The sequence below is a fragment of the Ceratotherium simum genome, chromosome 6 (genome assembly GCF_057802395.1).
Source record: "Ceratotherium simum simum isolate JZ-2026a chromosome 6, ASM5780239v1, whole genome shotgun sequence".
In the NCBI taxonomy this organism is placed as follows: Eukaryota; Metazoa; Chordata; class Mammalia; order Perissodactyla; family Rhinocerotidae; genus Ceratotherium; species Ceratotherium simum.
The window spans coordinates 84,824,837-84,845,749 of NC_141905.1; the positions used below are offsets into that span (position 1 = coordinate 84,824,837).

General features: G+C 42.9%; 1 protein-coding gene across 3 annotated transcripts in view; it reads left to right on the forward strand.

Annotated features, from left to right (window-relative positions):
- DOCK1 (dedicator of cytokinesis 1) overlaps positions 1-20,913 on the forward strand; it is a 505,015-nt gene that overhangs the window by 161,635 nt on the left and 322,467 nt on the right. For all 3 annotated transcript variants that reach the window (XM_014794062.2, XM_014794063.2, XM_087432851.1), the window contains 2 exons: positions 10,237-10,307; positions 13,833-13,939. In XM_014794062.2, coding sequence (XP_014649548.1) covers positions 10,237-10,307; positions 13,833-13,939 — 178 coding nt within the window. The remainder of the gene's footprint in view (positions 1-10,236; positions 10,308-13,832; positions 13,940-20,913) is intronic.

Consider the following 20,913-nt stretch of genomic DNA (forward strand, 5'->3'; position numbering starts at 1 on the left):
GGCCCTGAAGATGCTTTTTAACTGGACCATTTTCCTGTCTGCCAGCTTCTGAATTTCAAGTGTTTTTTAGAAAATCACCATCATTTGGAAGTCATGCTTTGCTCCTGGAAGCTGTCTAGACAGGTAACCAATTTGGAGGCTGTGGAGCCCTGTTCACAGGGTCACCCTCCTCTCCCTGAGCCTCTTTAGCTACACGGCTGTGCCAGTAAAAAGTAAAAAAAAAAAAAACAATAGTAATTTAATTCAAGTTTGTTCTTGCCTAGATTACAGTAATACCCCTATTTAGTATGACTTAATGCCTGGCAAATGGATTTTAGGAGGTTAAGGAGAGCACAGTGGCTCCAAAGAGGAGGGTTTTATTCTCATCTGTGATGCGGTTTGCTAATTCCTCCCCTTTCTTTCTCTTGCCTTGTACTGTTTGCTACTTAGCCCCAAATCTGCAGGTGCCTGTGTTCTGCTGAGGGTTGGAGCTCTGTCCTCAACCCCTGGGTCCTGGTGGTTCACCCTGACCCTTCAGTGTCTTATAGCTCATTCCATCCTTGAACGCACTCCCTTCTGGTCTCCTGGCACCGGGAAATCGGGGATGAGACACGTGCAGCCTCTGGCGCTCATTCCAAATGTCTCACCTCTGAGAGAGGAGGTGGAGATAGCAGAGACGGGGCACACCTGACCCTCTGCTTCCCCACCCTTGTCATACATGGGCACATAGAAACTGGTCATCCTTGTATAGCACAGCTTCTCGTGGCTGGAGTGACCCAGTGGCCCAGGGTCTGGCCAGGCTGACCCAAGGGCTGAGGGCTTCTGTGTGCTGGGGACTCATTTGTGACACAGCCACACAGGTTGGGAAGCTCTTGTCTAACCTGGTGGTTCTCAGTCCAGGACTATTTGGGAATGACAGGGGCATTGTTTGATTGTGACAATGACTCAGTGTGTTGTGCACAGGGGGTTATTCTTGACTTTGAACAGGCAGGAGGCAGAGGTGCTAAAAGCAGTCCTGCCCAATGAAGATAGCATCCCTCCCCTGGGAAACATGGCAAGACCCTTTACCCGTTGTTGATATTCTCTAAGGAAGGCATAACACATTGTTTGTCTACTTGTTTTTAATTGTGGTAAAAGCCACATAAGTATCATTTACTGTCTAAACAATTTTTAAGTGTACAGTTCAATAGTGTTAACTATATTCACGTTGTTGTGAAATAGATCTCTGGAATGTTTCCATCTTGCAAAACCTAAACTCTATCCATTAAACAACTCCCCGTTCCCTCCTGTCCCCAGCCCCTGGCAAACAGTTCTTCTTTTGGTCTCTGTGAGTTTGACTACTTTAGAGATCTCGTGTAAGTGGAATCATACAGTATTTTCGTCTTTTTGTGACTGGCTTATATTACTTAGCATAATGTCCTCATCTATGATTCATCTATGCTGCAACATATGTCAGAATTTCCTTCTTTTTTTAGGCTAACATTCACATTTTCTTTATCCATTCATCCATTGATGGACATCTGCGTTACTTCCACCTCTTGGCTGTTGTGAATAATACCACAATGAATATGGGTGTGCACATATCTCTTTGAGATCCTACTTCTAGTTCTTTTGGATATGTACCTAGAAGTGGAATTGCTGGATCATATGGTAATTCTGTTTTTAAGTTTTTGAGGAATCTCCGTACTGTTTTCCTTAGTGGCTGTACCAATTTACATTCCCACCAACAGTGTACAAGTGTTCCAATTCTCCATGTCTTTGCCAACACCTATTATTTTCTGTTTTTCTTTTTTGATGGTAGCCATCTTAACGGGTGTGAGGTGATACTTCATTGTAGTTCTGATTTGCACTAATGATTCATGATGTTGACCATCTTTTCGTGTTTGTTGGCCATAATAAATTGATTTTTAAGTATAGGAGCTTGTACTGGATTCATTGAAGAATCTTAATCGCAGTAAGTTTGTATTTTCTTCATTAATTTTTTGGTTTGGACTTTGTCATATTTAAACATGAAACTACTGATAGGAATGATTTCCTCCAACTGCTAAATTGTCACTTGGGATTGAATGAACCATATGTTGGTGGTAGAGATGGGGAATGCTATTTTAAAGACCAGAATCTGCTTAAAGGAAGCTGGATTACAAAGAGAAGAGGTATTGTAAGATGTAGGTAGTCATTATTTAGTAGGGTATAAGGAATAGAAGCAATTGTTGCCATCATTTTTCTTTTTGTTCTGGATTCCTACAGCACATACACCAGGGTGGCTCAGAGTGGCACATCCTTGAATCTCTCCAAAGTGCTGTGTGTTTCTATTCCTTAGCTACATGAAGCCATCATGCCCAGCTATCGCCCTGTTTCATCCATTCCCCGTGAAAGGCACGAGTTGGGGCCCAGGGCCAAACTGGTCTTGCTACATTTTCCTGTATCAGAATGCTCTGGTTCTTCTGAGGCTGTTTGACTATGCCCTAAATCTTCCAAAGAAGGAACACTTAAGTCTGAAAGGAGAATTTGTGGACCATATATATTTTAGCTCAAAACCTCCAAGTGAAATCATTTTAATATGCGTTTTCTCGAGAAATATGTAAATTAATAATTGCTTCATACATTATTCAAGAAAAACTTATTTTGTATCACCGATAGCTCTTGTAATCTTATATAAAGATATGCTAATAGGTTTAATTAAAATAATTATACTGAATAATGTAGCCTGAACTTTACCCTAAAATAGTGTCTATTAATCATCATCAGTAGTAATATTTTTAGCCAGAGAGACACTTACAACATTGAACTGATACTAGATAGAAAGTGCATTTTTTGTTTTGTTTTACAGTTTGGATTAAGTTGGCATTCTCATGAGATGCATGACAATTAAACTTGCTTAGAGAAGAGTATAAAATTTATTTAATTTCTTTAACTTGAACTATTTCAGCAATTAGAAAACTTTAAGCATTTTCTGCTGTTTCATAATCCTGTATATGCATTTCATTATTTTCCTTTAAAACTTTGGTTTCAGTGTGTTTCTTGTCATTTTGATTCAGCTTTGACCTCACTTTCATTCCTCAGAGTTGTGATTGCTGGATACCAGGAGTTCTTGATTGCCTGGATATTAAGCAATGAACCCAATTTTAAGAGGGACACTCAGAAACTTGCCTGTCTTTTAATAGAAATAGAAATAGCTTTACTACTGGTCTTGGTTATCTCTAATTTTGTTTCTGAGATCTCTCCCTGGCTTGCTGGCTTTCAGTCAGTGTTCAATGGTGGGGAGCCCTATTGTGTTTGGTGGTAATTTCAGTTTTACCTAAAGCCTTTGTGTGTCTGAGTGTGCAGGGAACTCGAGCGTGTGTTCTCAGCATGTCAGTGTGTCAGTGCACGTGTCGATTGCCCCCAGGCCCAAATACATTTAGAATTGGACCCATCCGTCCTCAGGTGGACAGATGAAAGCTCTACCAAGTTCAAAGAGAAATGCAAGCCAGGTCTTAAGCTACCTGACCTTAGTTTAGCTAGGTTTAAAGTCGAATCTGAAGCAATACCTTTCTTGGAAAGCCAACATTGATTTGATAAGTTCAATTATGACTTAAAAAACAAGAGATGAATAAACAAAGCTAAAAACAGTGAATTCATCTGAATTCCTGTATTGTACTGTTCTCTCTTCCTCACTAGGCCTTGTCATATGGGTGTGCTCTCACAGGTTATATGGTCCCCGGCTAAGAGCCCTGGGTGGGATGGAGGAAGAAGACCCACTCCACACTCAGCTCTGCCCCTTGGGCACATCTCATAGGCTTTGTGCCTTTTCCCCCATGCCACACCCCAATGATTGTGCCCTTTTCCCGCATGCCACACCCCAATGAATCGATTAGTGACCATCCCACCGCCTGTAGGGAACCAAGCCAAGGCCTCGGAGGCATTGTGGGGCAAAAGGTTGCTGACACGTTCCAGCCTCTCACCCTCCGTTCAAAAGAGCCTCACATATTCTGAGCAAGATTTTGTTTAAAGAAAGAACTTATTTACAAAATATAATAAAAGTAAGACAAAAACAGAAAAAAACCCTCAAATGCCCTCCATTTCTGTTATCCTGACTACTTCTGTGATTTGCTGAATTTTTCTACTCAGTATTTACCACTTTATATAGGGCTTTGTAAATGAAAGTTTTCACTGAATGGAGAGTCAGGTTGGAGGGTTTCGCATGTTGAAGTTTTCTGTGTTCATGTTTGCACACATCCACATGCTCTCCTGCCGCCACTTCTTATGACAGCGGTGCCCATCGTCTGTTGAGCACTAGGGATGTGTTAGAATAGCATGCTGAGCATTTCGCCTGCAAAACGTCTTTCCAGCCTCCCAACAGCCCTTGGGGGCAAGCACTATTAACCACCACCGTCTTACCAATAAGAAGTACTGATAGGAAATGCCCTCTTCCCGAGTTCATGGAGCAGGCTGTGGGGGCGAGCTTTGCAGACAGCCTGGCCCCGAACCCATGTTCTCGTCCAAGATACGCCACTGCCTCCTGTGGGTCATGCGGGGTAGGTTCTCTTGCCTGCGTTCGGGACTTTTATTTCTGGAGGTGTCCTTCTATAGATAGGATTCTACCCAGCGCTGTCTGTGCACCGTGCAGGAGCCCCGCTTTATCTGTCGGGCGCTCTGCATCTTGGGAAGCTCTTGAAGCCACAGCTCCTTCCACTTGGGAGAGACTGAACTGAGTGAAGCAGCCTGTAACTCCACAGAGGAGACAGGAGCCTTGTGCTGCAAACATGAGCAGAATCCAAAACACTTGACAAATAACCAGTGTTAGAAATGGCCAAAGCTGGTTGTGGTCCTTAACAATAGTGGGCCATGGAACATGCCTTTTCAGGAAAGTTAGAGAGCCTGCGGTCGGGTGGATGTCCGAGTTCCCGCTGCCTCTTCTGGCTGGCTCGTCAGACTGGAGAGGATACAGTTGTTTCTGTTAGCTAAGGATGGCTATTTCTGTGGACCAAAAGCAGAGAGGTGGAATGTGTCTTGAGCATTAAGAGGTGATTTTATATAAGCTCTGTCAGTCTGGGAGTCACAGAGCTTCTGCTGTGTCCAGGATCCTCGGCAAGGCCTGAGGGAGACCAGAGAGAAGGAATAGGCCCGGCCACACCGTGGGGCCCTTGCCTGGGGGATACAGACACGTGGACCTTGGTTTATAGCCCATAGCAGGAATATCTCTAGATGCCTAACCCGGAATCCGTGTGTCTTGAAGATAATGACGTCTAAGCTAAGGACTGAGGAGTATTCAGAGGTTAACTCTGAGTGTTTTGGGGACAGGGGCAGGAGTGGGGGGGAGGGGAACAGTGACCCAGGAAGAGGGAACAGCACGTGCACAAGCCGCTGAGCTCTGACCAAAACAGAGAGAGGGTCTGGTCCATGTGAGAAACTGGAAGAGGCTTCGGGTGGTTGGAGAGGGTCCTGCAGTGAAGGCAACTATGGGGGGACACTGGAGTGGTGGCCAGAGCATCTGAGGATACTGGGTAGTTGGGTCTGTATCCCAAGAGTGGGGCGATGCCACCCAAGTATCTAAGTTAGATTTGCATCTTAGGAAAGCCACCCTGGCTGCGAGTGAGGCGGGAACTTTGGGGGTCAGAGCGGAGACAGGAGGTGAGTTAGGAGGCTGTGGCATCGTGCTGGAGGGAGACAAAAGCAGCCTGGCCCAGGTGGTAGAGACTGTAGAGATGGAGAAGGTGGTAGAACCAGGGGCAGTGGATAGTGAGGATCCACCAGACTTTGTGATCGCTCAGACGAGGGCTGTGAGGCAAAGGGAGCATCCAGCCTGATGCTGTGAGCTGGGCTCAGGGTACGGCGCCCTGAGCCGGAAGCCCTGGGAGGTAAGGTGGTGGTCTCCAGCCGAGGCAGGTGGAATTTGCAGGGTCTGTGGGACAGCCACCTGCAGAAGTCCAGTGGCCGTTGGGTGTGTGGGTGTGAAGCTCAGGTGAGGGGTGAGCCCGGGAGATAGGCACTAGGAATCCAAGGCTTGGCCCATGGTGGGTCCCTGAGGAACACGTGGAGAAAGGAGAGAAGTCTAGAACGTGACTCCTCCAAGGAACACCCATCTTGAAGAGAGGGGTGGAGGACAGGGCCCTGCACAGAGAGCTGGGGAAGAGTGGGTGCAGAGGCAGGAGGTGGCCCTGGGAGTCAGGGTGGTGGATGCCAGGGAAGGTGAGGGGTCGGATCGGTGTCATGGGAAAAAGGCCTGAAGAACAAAGGCCTGAAGTCACTGTGGCCTCAGCAGGAATGGAGACGTGGGAGGGGCTGCAGAGGGCAGAGGAGGGAATGTGCTGGGCAGTGGACAGTGGGGTGAGCCCAGGGCTTGGGGAATTGTCTGTACAGGAGACAAGGGAGGGAGCCCTGAGCTCTGGGATGGTTTTAAGGTGAGAGACTGGTGTTGTGGGCTCAGTGTGGAGGGAAGGAGCCAGCTGGGGTGAGAACTGAGCCACTTGGAGAGAGAAGGGAGGACAAAGGGCAGGAGGTCCTTGAGCAGACAGTGGGGAAGGGACCAGAGCCCAACAGGCAGGATTCACCCTACTGGAGGTGGGCGCTCCCTCCCTGAGCCTGGAGGGATAGGCAGAGGCTGCGCACTCATGGAGGCTAGGTTTTTGGCTTAAGTGGTAGTCAGCTCTGCGAGTCCCTTTCTCATGATGGTTTGTTTTTCCCTGAAGTAGAAGGGGAGATGAGTGGGGAGGGGATGGGTGCCAGGCTTGAGGAGAGGGAAGACAGACTGAAATGGTCACTGTGGGCAAGGAGAGCTGAGGAGAAGAGCCCAGGAATGCCAGGAGAACAGAGATGGATGCGAGATGCAAGAGGTGGCATCCGCCACGTCTCCTTCCCTTCGTTCCGTCTTCTATCCTTTAGTCATGTGATCCAGGACTGATGGCAGGTGTGTGGTTCGCCTCTGTTCTATCTAAACCCCATGTACTGAAAGACATAGTCTGTAGGATTGTGGTCTGTTAGGCAGAATTCTGTGTTAACTCGCGATTTGGGATCGTGGTGGGCACAACCTTCTCTATGGGTGTCACCATGACATCAGATGGGGGAAGGCTGTAGGAGCCCTGGCCCTGCTCTGGTGCTCAGCCTGTCTGCTTAATGCAGCGCCCGGCAGCCCCCGGGCAGCGAGTGGAAGGTGGGCCATAGAGACCTGTCTTGTTTGTCACTGTCAACTTTGTCCTTGTGAAATGGAAGCTATCAAGTTGCTACAGGCAGACAGTGCTTTATTGGGTGCAGCATAAAACGCAAGAAGCTGACGCGTGCTTCACCCTCAGGACTGTCGCCAACCAAACGAGACCCTTTAGGGCCCGAGCAGTCAGCTTGTGCAAACGCTTATTATTAAATGTCACGATAAATATTTTTTAGGTTTTCAAAGCAACTCTGAGGTAGGTGAGGCAGAACTTGTGAAACCAGAATGAAATTGTTTCTGTTTAATGTTCTTTTCAAAAGTTGCATCTCAAAGCAGATAGATGGAATCCTTTGATCCAGCCAGCATTGAAGGAGAGGGTTGACACCTGGAAAACAAGCATTGCTAATTCTGTAGTGCAGAAAGTTGCTTTCCTGTCCTTTATCATCTCGACTGGGAAGGTTGAGATTTGTGGTGACCATTGAGTGTGGTTCTTTTGCTCTCGCCTTTGAGGTCGACAGACTGGCTCCAAATTCCAGCAGTGTGAATCTGGACAAATTACTTCACTTTGTGCCTCTACTTTCCTGTCTGTGAAAGGGGATAATAACAGACCTCAGTCATATAACTGTTCTGAGGATTTATTGTGTCGATAGAGTCGAGCACCTAGAAGATTGTCTGGCATGTACAGAATACTCACATGTGATAGATTAGGAAACTGAAACTCATTTGAAGTGACTTGAATCTGACCACTTAACTCTTAGGCACCAGAGTTGAGACCTGGACCCAGCATTCTCTTAGGTGTTTTCCATGCCTATCTATCCAGGTAACCTATCTATCCAGGTAATATACTTTTATTCATTTTTAAAATTAAGGTATAATTTGCATGTGGTAATATGATAGAGTTCCATCAACCCCCTACATTCCTCATCCCCCACTGTAGACAAGCCCTCCCTCACCTCCACCCCCTAACAACCACCAGGACATTTTCCATCTCTATGGTTTTGCCTTTTCCAGAATGTTCTAAAAATGGAATCATACAGTATGTAGGCTTTTGAGTTTGTCTTGTTTTACTTCTCTGAGTGCATTTGAGATTCATCCATGTTGTATGTAACAGGGGCTCCGTGTTTTTTTTTAATTTTTTATTACTGAGTAGTGCTGCATTGTATGGACTTGCCTCTTGAGGGACATCTGAGTTGTTTCTAGTTTTTGACAATTACAAATAAAGCTGCTATAAACCATCACATACAGGATTTCCTGTGAGCATAACTTTTCATTTCACTGCAGTCGAGACTCAGGAGTGTGGGCGCTGGGCCGTGTGGAGAGTGCATGTCTAACGTTATAAGAAACTGCCAAGCGCTTTTCCAAAGTTGCTGAACTAGTTTTGCAATCAGCCCAGCAGCATCTGCAAACAGCACTTGGTATTCTCAGGTTTTGGGTTGTTTTTTTTTTTAGCGATTCTAATAGATGTTAGTGGTATCTCATTGTGTTTTTAACTTGCATTTCCCTGGTGACTAATGATGCTGAACATCTTTTCAAGTGCTTATAAGTCGTCCATATATCTTCTTTGGAAAAATCTCTTCAAATCTCTGGGCTATTTTTGGAGGAAGATTTCTTGCTTATTATTGACTTTTAAGAGTTCTTTGTATATGCTGGATACAAATCTTTATCAGATATGTGATTTGCAATTATTTTCTCCCAGCGTGTGGCTCATCTTTTGTTATCTTAACAGAAGTTCTTGCGAAGAGCAGAAGTTCTTTATTTTGGTGAAGTACGATTTATCAATTTTTTCTTTTACAGGTTATTCTTTTGGTGTCATATGTAAGGAATTTTTGCTTAGTCCAAAGTCACAAGTATTTTCTTCTAGAAGTCTTATAGTTTTAAGTTTTACATTTAAGGTCTATGATCCATTTTAAGTTAATTTTTATATAGAGTGTGGGGTATGGAATGAATTTCATTAGGTGGTGGAGGTAGAGGGACCTGTGTCCCTTTGTTGCAATTGTCCATATATATTTAGGGTATTTATTAGGTTTAAAGTGGGTTTCTGCCTACTTGCTTTTGGAAAACAGTGCTAACAATTGTTTATGTAATAGGTGTGGTATTTTCCAGTATTCAAAGTGTTATCTTATTCTCTTTTCAATTTGATTTTGAGCTTTGATGCAACCCCTGGAGGTATTTGGCATGAGTGTTATTTTCCTCCATTTCATTCAGGGAGGGAGAGTCCAGCCTGGTATAAGGACTCACTTAGAGTCACATTGTCGGGGGGGGGGGGGGAGGCTGGGGAGTGGTGCTGGGGGGGGTGGTGGGCAGCCAGGGTCAGAACACTTAAAATCCAGGAACTTTTCCCAACAGGAGATAGATGAGGGGGCTGAGGCTCTGGCTGCCCATGGAACTGAATTTTAATTCTAGCTCAGTTCAGTACTAGCTGTGTGATCAGGGGCAAAGGAATTAACATCTCCATTGTCAATTTCCTTGCCTGCCAACACAGCTAACTCCCTGTAGGAGGTCTGTTGGAACTAAAGATAAAATATACAAGGGTCCTAGCATAGCGTGTATTAGGATCTGTCATTATTACCAAACTCTATTTTTTGAGATTGTGGGTTTTCTAGAAGATACAGAATATGAATATAAGAGATAAAGTTACTAAAGAAAAAAATGATTCCTATTTAAGAGATACACAGGTATACTGGAAAACAGTTTTGGAATGGAACAAAGACAATCATTTTAGTTGTTGAATATGACAGAGCTGCAGTGATTTAAATGGTAGGGCACCAGAAGGTAAGGCCTTCTGAGGACACAGGTCTTCATTTGGTATAGCTTTGTTAGGGTTAAGGAGAAAATCACATCAAAGCTTTGCACAGTATAGGCATTTGGTCAGCAGGCAATAAATGTTTGCTTCTGTTAATATTACTATTGTTATTATGTATCAAGATTATGATGTAACAAATCATCGTTGTTTGTGGATCAGAGGTTTTTTCTTTGCTCTATCTTCATGGTGTTTCGCCATCAGCCTCTCATCTAGAAAGTGGTCTGTGTCTTATTGGTATGTCTGTGGTTCTTCATAGTAATTATAAATTTGTGTTAACATTTGCCAAACTGCATTAGGCTCAGCATTCTTCTTTGGTCTCGGTTTGCAGGGGGCGGCACTGAAATACTTGCCTGCAATTGTCAACGATGTGAAATTGGTGTTTGATCCTAAAGAGCTCAGGTAAGGAAGAACCCCGAGCGAAGGCATCCCACATGCCTGGCTTGGCCTCCTTTTCAGTGCATATAGTTCAAGGGATGCTTGAGGTTCTGTCTTATGTTGGCAGAGGTCAGTGCCTTGGATCATTCTGGAACATGTGCTAGTGGTGGTGTCTGACACTTCGCTAATTATGACTTTATATGGAAAAGGTATCATCTGTCAAGTCACAATATTTTCTTTAGAAGATTGTTTATAGCTCAATGGGTATACAATACAAATTTGGCATTCTGCATTTTTTAGGGTTTGAAATTCAATATGTGTGTTGCATTTTGATTTTGTTTTCAGCACCTAGAAGTTTTGACACAGGAGCTTTAATATTCACATCTCGCCTCCTCCTCCTCATAACACACACAGCTTCTCTTTGGGAGCTCCTAAATGAGGGGCTGTGAGCCTCAGGCAGAAGCGTCAGAAATTGTCATCTAAAATAACAGTCAAAACAAAATAAAACACAGCTTTGGGAAGCTGGTCCTTGGGCTTTCAGACTGAGGGGTGGGGCTGGGGACCAACTTCTTCCTTTCACCTTCCGATTTTACCACCCTCACCCTCCCAGCGCGGTCCTGGTTGTTTAATGTGTAGACATCACTGCCTTGTGAACGGAGCTGTCCTGAGCAGATGGGCTGCACAGCCTTTTCAACCCCAGACGTCTAAAGCCCAGTCTTCATCTGCTTTTTCACTTGGTGTTTTTTTTTTTTTTTTTTTTTGAAGATCAGCCCTGAGCTAACATCCATGCTAATCCTCCTCTTTTTTGCTGAGGAAGACTGGCTCTGAGCTAACATCTATTGCCAATCCTCCTTTTTTTCCCCAAAGCCCCAGTAGATAGTCGTATGTCAGAGTTGCATACTTGGTTTTGATTTAACATTTGACGCGATAAACTACCTACAGGTGACGGCACCATCTTTACCAGCCAGAAAAGCCCACCTAAATATTAGGAAAGGGCCACTGTTCCCCCGGGCAGTTAAACGGAATGAAAAATGGTCACCCGTCCTGTGCTTTATGTCCACCGTAGGTCACTCATGCCCTGGAAGGGAAGGGCGAGGGGCTCTCGGGGAGCTGCTCTCCTCCACCAATCATCATGTTTCTGATGTGCCTGAGGATTTAGAGTCCCGCGTGGACACATTTATTTTCTGCTCCGAGGAAGTGCCAACACTGATTATAGTGTAGCAGGCCCTACATGAGAGACGGAGGAACAAACGGGCCCCTTGGCAGCATGGGTGCCCTCTCGGGTCTCTGAGGGTCCTGTCCCTGCTGCTCTGCAAGAGTGGTCCCCGAAACAGCGGGATCAGCAGCCCCTGGGAACTTGTTAGAAAATGCTGAATCTGGGGTTCCTTCCCAGATCTTCTGAATTAGAAATTGGGGGTGGGGCCCAGCCATTTGGTTTTAATGACCCCTCCAGGCACTTCCAATGAATGCTTCTGTTTGAGAGCCTCAGGTCTGGAGAAGCAGAGGACATGGGGGGAGCTGTGGTTGGATGGGCCATGGCCAGACTCTGGGCCTGTCCTTCTCACTGTGCACTGCGATCAGCCCGTCGCCCATTAGAAGTTCACAATTGGTGCTTGTGCCGTGTGCTTGGAGATCCAAGGAAGACCCCCTTCCCCGGGGCCTTTATGGCTCTTGAGGGGTGCATGTGTCTTCAACACCTTATCTACTGATTTAAAAAAAATGACATTGAAAATCATGTATGTATTTTTTCCTGTTTAGAAAATTGATTCATGTTTTGATAAATCAGAAGAGATCACAGAGGAGAATAACTCAAACTTAATTCCAGTACCCAATTCCACTCTCCAGATCCTTCGAGTTATCTTTTGTGTGCACACACACACGCACACACCTAAAAAATTTAACATTATATTCTTTGTTTTACAGTCATCTCTGGCACTTAAGACATCTTGTGTTCCCACATCGTGAAGTAGTCTTCTCCATCATAATTTTTAATAACTTTCATGGTGTTCCATCTTATGCTGGCCCATCATGTGTTTAAGTAGCAGCAGTAGACACTGACGTCGATTATGTGCTGTCTCCGCACAAAATAGGCTTTACACGAAGCACCTTCTATGTCTTATTCAATTAATCTTTACAACAATGGTATGTCGTAGGTTCTGGTATTAGCTCACTTTTATGCTAAATAAGTTGTCCGTGATAACTTAGTCACGAGTGGCAGTGCTTCAAGGCCAACCCAGGCTTTTTGATTACGAAGAGCAGGCCACTATGCCATACTGATGGGTGCTAGATTGTGTCCAGTTTTTTATTATTATAAAATATGCTAGCATAAAATTTTTTGTAGCTTAATTGTAGTATCTGCCCTTATTTATATCATTAGTATAAACAGAGAAGTCGAATTACTAGGTCTTGCATTTTAATATTAAAAGATTTTTAATAGATATCGTCCAGTTGCCCTCTAAAAGGTCAAACCAACCTTCTAACCAGTCTATATTAGCATCTGTCTTCTCAAACTTTGCCAATACTTGGAATTATTATTTAATAGAACCATGCCAATATGATTGGTGAATAAGCATCTCACCATTTTAATTTGCATTTCTTTGGTTACTAACCAGATCTCTTCTTCTAACACTCCTTTGAAGGTTTATTGGCCATTTGTAAAAGTAAATTTTTAAAAACATCTCTCCTGAGATATAATTTATGTACTATAAAGTTCACCAGTTTTAGAATATTGAATTAAATGGTTTTTTAGTGTGACCATCACCATACTCCAGTTTTGGAATATTTTCATCACCCCAATAAGATTCCTTGTGCTTATTAATAGTCATTTCCCATTCTCACTCCAGCTCTAGGCAACCACCATTCTACTTTCTGTATCTATAGATTTGCCTTTTCTGGGCATTTCGTATAAATGGAATCATACAATATGTGGCCTTTTGTGACTGTCTTCTTTCACTCAGCATTATGTTTTCAGGGTTTATCCATGTTGTGGTAGGTGTCAGAGTTTCATTTCTTTTTATGGATGAATTGTATGGATAGACCACATTTTATTTATCCATTCATCAGTTGATGGACATGTGATCTGTTTCTACTTTTTGAGTATTATGAATAATGTTGCTATGATTCATGTATAGATATATATTTTCCTTTCTCTTGGCTATATACCTAGAAGTAGAAATGCTAGGTCATATGGTAACTGTGTTTAACATTTAGAGGAGATGCCAAACAGTTTTCCAAAGTGGCTGCACCATCTTTCATTCACACCAGCGTGTTATGAGGGTTCTGATTTCTTCACATCCTAGCCAACACTTGTCATTGTCTGTCTTGTGGGTTAAATAGCCATTTTTGTGGGTGTGAAGTAAAAAATAACATTTTAAAGCATAATTTTTTTGGACGAGATTTTGGCCCATATTGTATAATGGGCATTGTTCAACATTCTGGTGGCATTTAATGATCATTTAATGACCTTGCGTCTCGGTACTGTCTTGTAGCACATCGGATCATTTTGCTGTATATCCCTAATGTGTATATCCCTTATGTTTTTCTTCATAGCAAAATGTTTACTGATTTCATCCTAAATGTTCCAGTGGGTTTGCTGACCATTCAGAAGCTGTACTGCTTGATTGAAATCATTCACAGTGACCTCTTCACACAGCATGGTGAGTAGAACCCCGAGAATCATTAAATTGTCACATTATTCATTATCTGTAGACCTTGCCCCTTCTGAATTCTCTCCTCTTTGCCAAAAGGAGTGGAGGTTGCATCCAATTAAAAGAGCTCCATTACAAGACAGGAATATTTAGCCCTTACAAGAGAATGGTAATTGACATGCAGTGTAGGTAATAGATCATTGAAAAATGAAGGCAAAACCTTGTAGTTTGTAATTTAACCAAAGCCCTCAGATAATCAGCATACATTGTGGCCTTTAAGATGTGTGATTGTCTATCCCGGAGAGGCAATCACTTGCTTCCATTGAGATGATTGCAAAGAAAAATTTCAAGTTTTCTTTAAATTTAGAAGTAATGGTTCTGTCTGAACTTTGTATTCTTTGACAGGATTTCTTCAAGCCCTGCTCAAAGTAATAAGAATTTTAATGATTCCTCAACTCATTTATCCTGAGGAACACCTTAAATTTCCCCACGCTATCTCCTTACCCTTTTTATTAGTCATTTCCTTTCTATTTGGACAGATTGGATTAACATTTTACACTTGTCAAGCAGTTTTATTGAAAGCTTAAAACCTTTGCATAATTCCACAACCTTCCTCATTTATTGGAGGCAGTGTGAAGACTGTTGAGTGACATTCTGACTGAGAGGCATAGATTTATTCTGTTCCATTTGTGTCTAGATGGTTCCATTCATTTTCTCTCATCGTTACGTGTAGTGTTGTTTCAGGGGTGGAGCAGCCCAGGCCTGGGATGTCCCCGTTGAGTTACTGGCTGGACTGAGAACTTAGTGTGTGTCTGGCTTAGTCCTTTGTCCCTTCTGGGCTATTGGACTCTATGTTTGTCTGCTGGCCTTAATTTTATTTCTTGATTTAAGTTTCTAAAATGCACTGGAGTCTACACTTACAGCTAAGGCTTGTGTTAAGAGAAAATGTTAAGACTTCACTTGGGTGGGAGTGTTCTGGAGAAAAATCATCAAACCAAGAAGTGGGTGGCTTTCTGCAGCCCCTCCATGCAGCTCTGTCTCTGGGCCAGAAGCTCATTTCTCACTTTCATAAAATAAAGTCAACTCTGTCACAATTGTTGGGGACTCAAAGCACATGAATCTCTTTTAAGCCATTAATCCCAACTATCCACATTGCATGCTCTCATTGGAGGGCTGGATCTTGAATTGCTCATTCTCCAGGTGTCTTCTAAAGCTTGGGGACACCATGAGGCTCAAGGAAGGCATGATGATGGAGGTGATGGGTGGGGACACTGCTTCATTGTTTCCTTCCATATTGGCTAAACTTTATACCAGAGCAAATAAAATCCTCTGAAAGTTTTATATCTAGGTCTTACTAGGTAGGTTACTGATGTCCCTTCTTACAACCATTCAACCCCAAGACACATACACATCACCACCACCACCACCACCAGCACCATCACCGCCATCCCTGTCACCATCACCACCACCAGTGCCTTCACCGAGTTAACAATTGTCAGTGAATAATAATTGTCAATGGATTGATTATAGTTGACTTTTATTGAGTGTTGATACAGAGAAGAACTTCTTGAGGTTGTATTTACATATATTTCAAAATTTCTATTGCAAAACTTTGTTTCACGTATCATTTAGCTCTCTTTGAGTAAGCACCTAAGACATAAAGGGGTCAATTAAGAATATTTAAAATAGAAGGAAAGTTTTCTTCTATTGAAACTTACTCTATTTCTTTAGCTAGTAGAAAGCTTGAAGGGAAACTTACTATTTATTTCTGGTAATTATGTCGGCCTAGGTGTTGGGTGATTGTGTCTCTCTTCCTCTTTACTGTGCCCCATTTCTGTTTTCACTCTTGTGCTGTAAGTCTTTTATCATAGACTACCTCAAGTCCTGTTTTGAAAGAAACTAGCATGCAAATAAATACTTAGCTTTGTTTAATAAGGAGTTACCAGGATATATAACATTTTGGAATTATTAACTTAGTGTTTTTCTAAGTACAAAGTTAGGAATTTAATCTTAATAGCAAATTGTACCCAACATAGTAAATGAGATTGTACAAAATATATGAATCCAAAATTGTCATGGCTAAATGAGCCAAAATTAGACTGAAGCTTCGTGTCTTACCAGCAGCTCCAGAACTGCCCCATCAGTAGATGTTGTCTAAGCCATAATTGGTAGCCCACATGTGCTTCCAAATGCTCCCTGGCTGCCTGGAAGCATTTCAGAATGCATTGTCCAATGTGAAAATGGCCTCACTTACAGGCTTTGAGATTTAAGAACCTTTCTGGGTAAGGATAGCAAAGCTAGCCTTGATTTTTCTCATCTGTAAGCTCCCTGCTTCTGCAAAGCAGCCAACATCTGTCTTGCCTCCTTGTCAGGAAAGACTTATCAGTGGAAATCTTCCAGTTGGTCTGTTCTTACAAAGATGTCATTACTTTTGCAAAGTATTCTGTGCCACATTTGGTGTAAATAGTTAAAGCCAAACCATTTTCTGATAAGATATGATGGCTGAGATTTTCTTGCTCTGTTCCATTTCTTGTTAATTTGTAAAAAATGTAGTTGTCTCTAGCCTCTTTCCTGATCCCAGTGGAATCATTCAAACTAACTCCTCACGTGTCCAGATTTTTAGAACTTGATATAACTAGATTTAGTTGCACAAGCTACTGAATATGTCAGCCCTCGGTAAATGTTCTTTTGGGGCTGTGGTCAGAGTGGATCACTGTGGGGCTCCTCGTGGGTCCTCTGCGGGGGCTCCAGGGCATGTCATTACTTATCATCACATGTGTTCCCCACTCATAGAAGAGACTCAACTTAATTGGCTTGCTCTAAAACGTTTCTTTCCATCTCCCCCCTATATCAAAGACATTCCATAGTTTTAAGGATCTCAGTGGGAATGACAAGCTGGTCTGTGTGCAGTGAGGCTGGCAGTGAATTCTGAAGCTGGAATTGCTCCTCTGCAGACAAGCCTTCTTCTGCCAGGTTTGGGCCCCAGTAGGCTAAGGCTTACAGTGCCCTGATTGTTTCAGCCCTGTTTTTCTTGTTGTTCCTCTTCTGTCCTCCTAAAGGACACGGGAACTGAGGATGCATCCAGCTGAGTTTGTTAGGCTACAACAGGAGATGTATCTTTTGGCAAATAGGGTTGTGTTTTTCTGGCCCCAACCTGTGTGGACACCACGACCGCTGTCACTGCCACCATCTGCTCACAGGTGTACCAGTTGCAATGCTCCTTCTGAATCAGGACCTTGCAACTCCTGCTGCCTCCACAGCCTCCATCCTGGCCCAAAGGAAATGGGAGTTCTTCAGAGAGCCGTCTCCTCCCACTGCTCATTTCCAGTTGCCATCTTGAGAAGCCACGTCTCGTCGCCAGAACCTGGGACGTAGTCTGCGCTGTAGTTGCAAGGGTGGCTGTGGGTTTGAGATCTGGCTTCTGTCCTGGGGAGACAGAGCTCATAATGTAGGAATCTTCCCTGATAGAAGAAGGCTGTTCAGCAGCTGACATGCAGAGGTGACCGCATCAGAGGTCAGTAGTAGACATGCAGAGCTGACCGCATCAGAGGTCAGTGGTAGACTGCTGATAAAGCCAGTGTACCAGGCCCTCTGGAGACTTCCGACTACTCATAGCACCTGGTGGGTGTATGTCAGCCACACTGGCCTTTTCTCTAAGTACCTACCCCTCTCCCTTTCCTTTGATTTTTAAAAAAATGAGTGACTGGTTTGCACCATTTCTCCTGCAAATGATTTTACTCATTAATAAAGAACTGTTTATTTCTGATGCCCTTCCTGTGATGAGGGCAAGCAGTACACAAGAGGATTGGGAATGTGTGTGGGCTTTGTGACCTTGCCTGGTTCCAATCCTGCCTCTATTACTTGCTAACTCAGTGACCTTAGATAAGCTACCCTCCAGGCTTCCTTTCCTCAGCTGCCCTTTTCTTGTTGCCTGCATCATATCTTTTGAGGATTAATATATGTTTAGTACCGAGATTTGCACTCAGCACGTTCAATAAATGTTAGCTATGTCTGTCATTTTTGTTGAGGATTCAGTAGAAAAATGGCAGATAAGATCCTGCCCTCATCAGAGAGGATAATTAGAATGTCAAATACGAGCTGAAAGGCAATAGACCTGGACCAAATAACTAAAGGGATTCCACTGAGAGCTTTCTCTGCGAGGTGCTGTGTAAAATACCCCCAGAAACTCTGCCCCATGGCTCCTCGTGGCACTGTCCATGGTGTGAAATCGTTGCATGTTTTTACTCCTTGGCTTGCGTATTGTCTGTGGTCCCTCCCTAGAATGAGAGCTCTCCAAGCAGGGCCTTCTTGTGCATCTTGTGATTGCTGTGTCGCTGGCGCCTAGAACAGTGCCTGGCCCAAGCCACATCCACAGTGCATATTCATTGAGTGATCAAAATTGGACATGAATGTTCAAAACCAGCACTTCTTTTCCCAGGGAGCAGTGCAGAGAAGGAAGCATGACCAGCTACGTACATATGTAGTTCACTTGATCTATGGGAGGAGAGGTTTTGTGTTCAGTGGGAGGCTGGCCATCTCTCCTGGTCTTGGCTCTGAGTGGATTGGTCATGGAGGAAGGAGATGTCTTTGAGGAGGAGTAACATAAAGGGAGAAAGAAAAGGAAGACTCATGAGAGACTTAAGATATGGAGGGTCTTATGTGAGTAGTTTTATAAAATTAAGCTTGTCTTGTATTTGCTTTTGATCTAATTATCCTCCAGTTTTGTGGAAATATGAAATGGGGGAAGGGGACAGTTCAACTCTACCTCTGGATTCAAGATAGCTTTTTGTTAAAATTATGGAAAAATTTAAACATACAGAAGAGCAGAAAGAAGAATGTAATGAATGCCTGTGTACCCCTCACTTGGCCTCAAACGTTATCAAGTCATAGTCAATCGTGTTTTTATCTATATGCTTCTCTCCCAGATATTTTGAAGCAAATCCCAGCCATCACAGCATTTCATTAGGATGTCTTTTCGAATGCGTGGTAGTATTCAAGAGTGAATGACATTGTTTCAGAAAAGGGAGGATGTGCAGAGGGGCTGGTCCCCGTGCTGGTGTCTCGAATCTACCTTGGATGTTCCTGTTCCTGCTCCGGTGCTGAGGTGAAGGGCCTTTGACTCGTTAGCATGCTGTGCACGAGAGCCAATGAATGGGTGGTAATGGCTTCCAAGTGTTGTCTCGTGATGTGACTTGACTACTGGAAAGCTGGTTAAATAGATTATGTGCTTCACAAAAAGATGACTCTTGCATATAATCTGTGATGTGGAGTGAACAGATTTTCAAAGCAAGATACAAAGAGGCGGAAAGGTCAGAGCTTCATAATTTGTGCATTTGTAGCTTTGTTCCCATGTGGTTATATTGTTGCCGACATATCTGACAAAAGCTGTGAAAATTAAAGCTTAAATCCTATTATAGAAATGCAAAGTTTCAATGTAATTAAATTAAAATAAACACTAGGACACTGAAGTTTAGGATTTATGCCCACAAAAATGTTTTACATTAATGTTATAGAAATTGGAATGAAAGGAATAACCAGAGATAGCATTAGTGTTTAAATTAGTCAAGAGCTTTTGGACATACTTGCAAAGAAGTCTTTGAGTTAAGGTGGGAGACCTGGTGGAACACGTACCCTTACCCACATGGGCTCCTTTCCACTGTGGTTCTGAACCTGAGACCTTTGGAAAGCTCATTCTAATTAACACTGAATCCTTTCTTTGCCTTTCGAGATCTAAGCTTTCCGCATTCCCATATTGAAAGTAGCCAAAGCAATTGACAGATTTTCTTTAGTGCTTACTATATACTTATCATTGTGTCTTAAGTCTTTTTTTTTTTTTTTTTTTTTTTTTTAATTTTTGGAGGCTAGTGTAAGATTTGAAGATTTAGTGGCAAGACAATCCCTTCTTGGTCTTGACAGTAGTTTAATACTCTTCATGGATTACTTCGTTGTAAGCTCACTTTTCATTGGCACCCCTTTGTTTGTTTGTTTTTCCAAGCACCCACTGATGCTTGGAATCTAGCAGTGGGCAGGAATGGGAAATGTGCCATTCCCTCATTCCCTGGGCATTCCTGTGGCTCTTTTCCTCAGTATAGCAAACGGGCTCCTTTTAGACAGTGTTCATCAGCCTCATAAAACTTCGTTTGTGTTCCATTTTTGAACAATACAGAGCTTCTTAAAAATGTAGGCCTAAAGAGCTTAAATTATTTTCCTCATTCTTATTTTCAAGATGACTGATTCTTCCAGTTATGAGGCAGAGTCACACTCTCCTTTTTAATGGTGGAAACATTAGTTATAGCAGCCCTTTGAAATCTGAGGGCAAAGGCCCAGATACCTATTGGGACTAGCTATTAGGAAATATGGAAGTCACATTTCCAGACTATTTTTTTGTTGTGATTAGATCCAAGATAGAAAATTTATATCTCTAAAAATGACCTTATTAATCAATTTCTTGTGCTTTAAATTATAGAAAGAAAAGCTGTGTGTTTAACTCAGACCTATAAGAAAATATACCTTCTCAATGCTTTGATCCGTAAACAAATCAAAATAAAATCTCTTGAGCTTCTCCACTGTTTAAAGTGGAGAAATATTTCTCTTTATTAAAAGGGATCTTAAACCCAGAGCTTCTCTGTAGTGGTTTTGTTATCTTGATGGATGTTGTACAGAAAGAAAAATTGGGATTGGGACCATCATGTGCCACAGTCACTTAATGTACCAGTTGTATAGCATTCTGGAGTACTTTATATAGTTGTGCTGATGACTTCTAATAAATGTTACCAGCTGTGAATCCCAAAGACTGATTCTTTTAAATAATGGGGAATATGAATGTTATTCTCTCCTCTTCTATTTTTTTCATGCCTTGAGAAAATTTTAATCTTTATCTGTAAAGTACTGTACTGTTTTCATCCCTCGTTCTACATATCATTCTATATCTTTCATTATATGTGTTTTTGAAAAGGCCGTTTGTTAAAACAGTGCAACCTTTT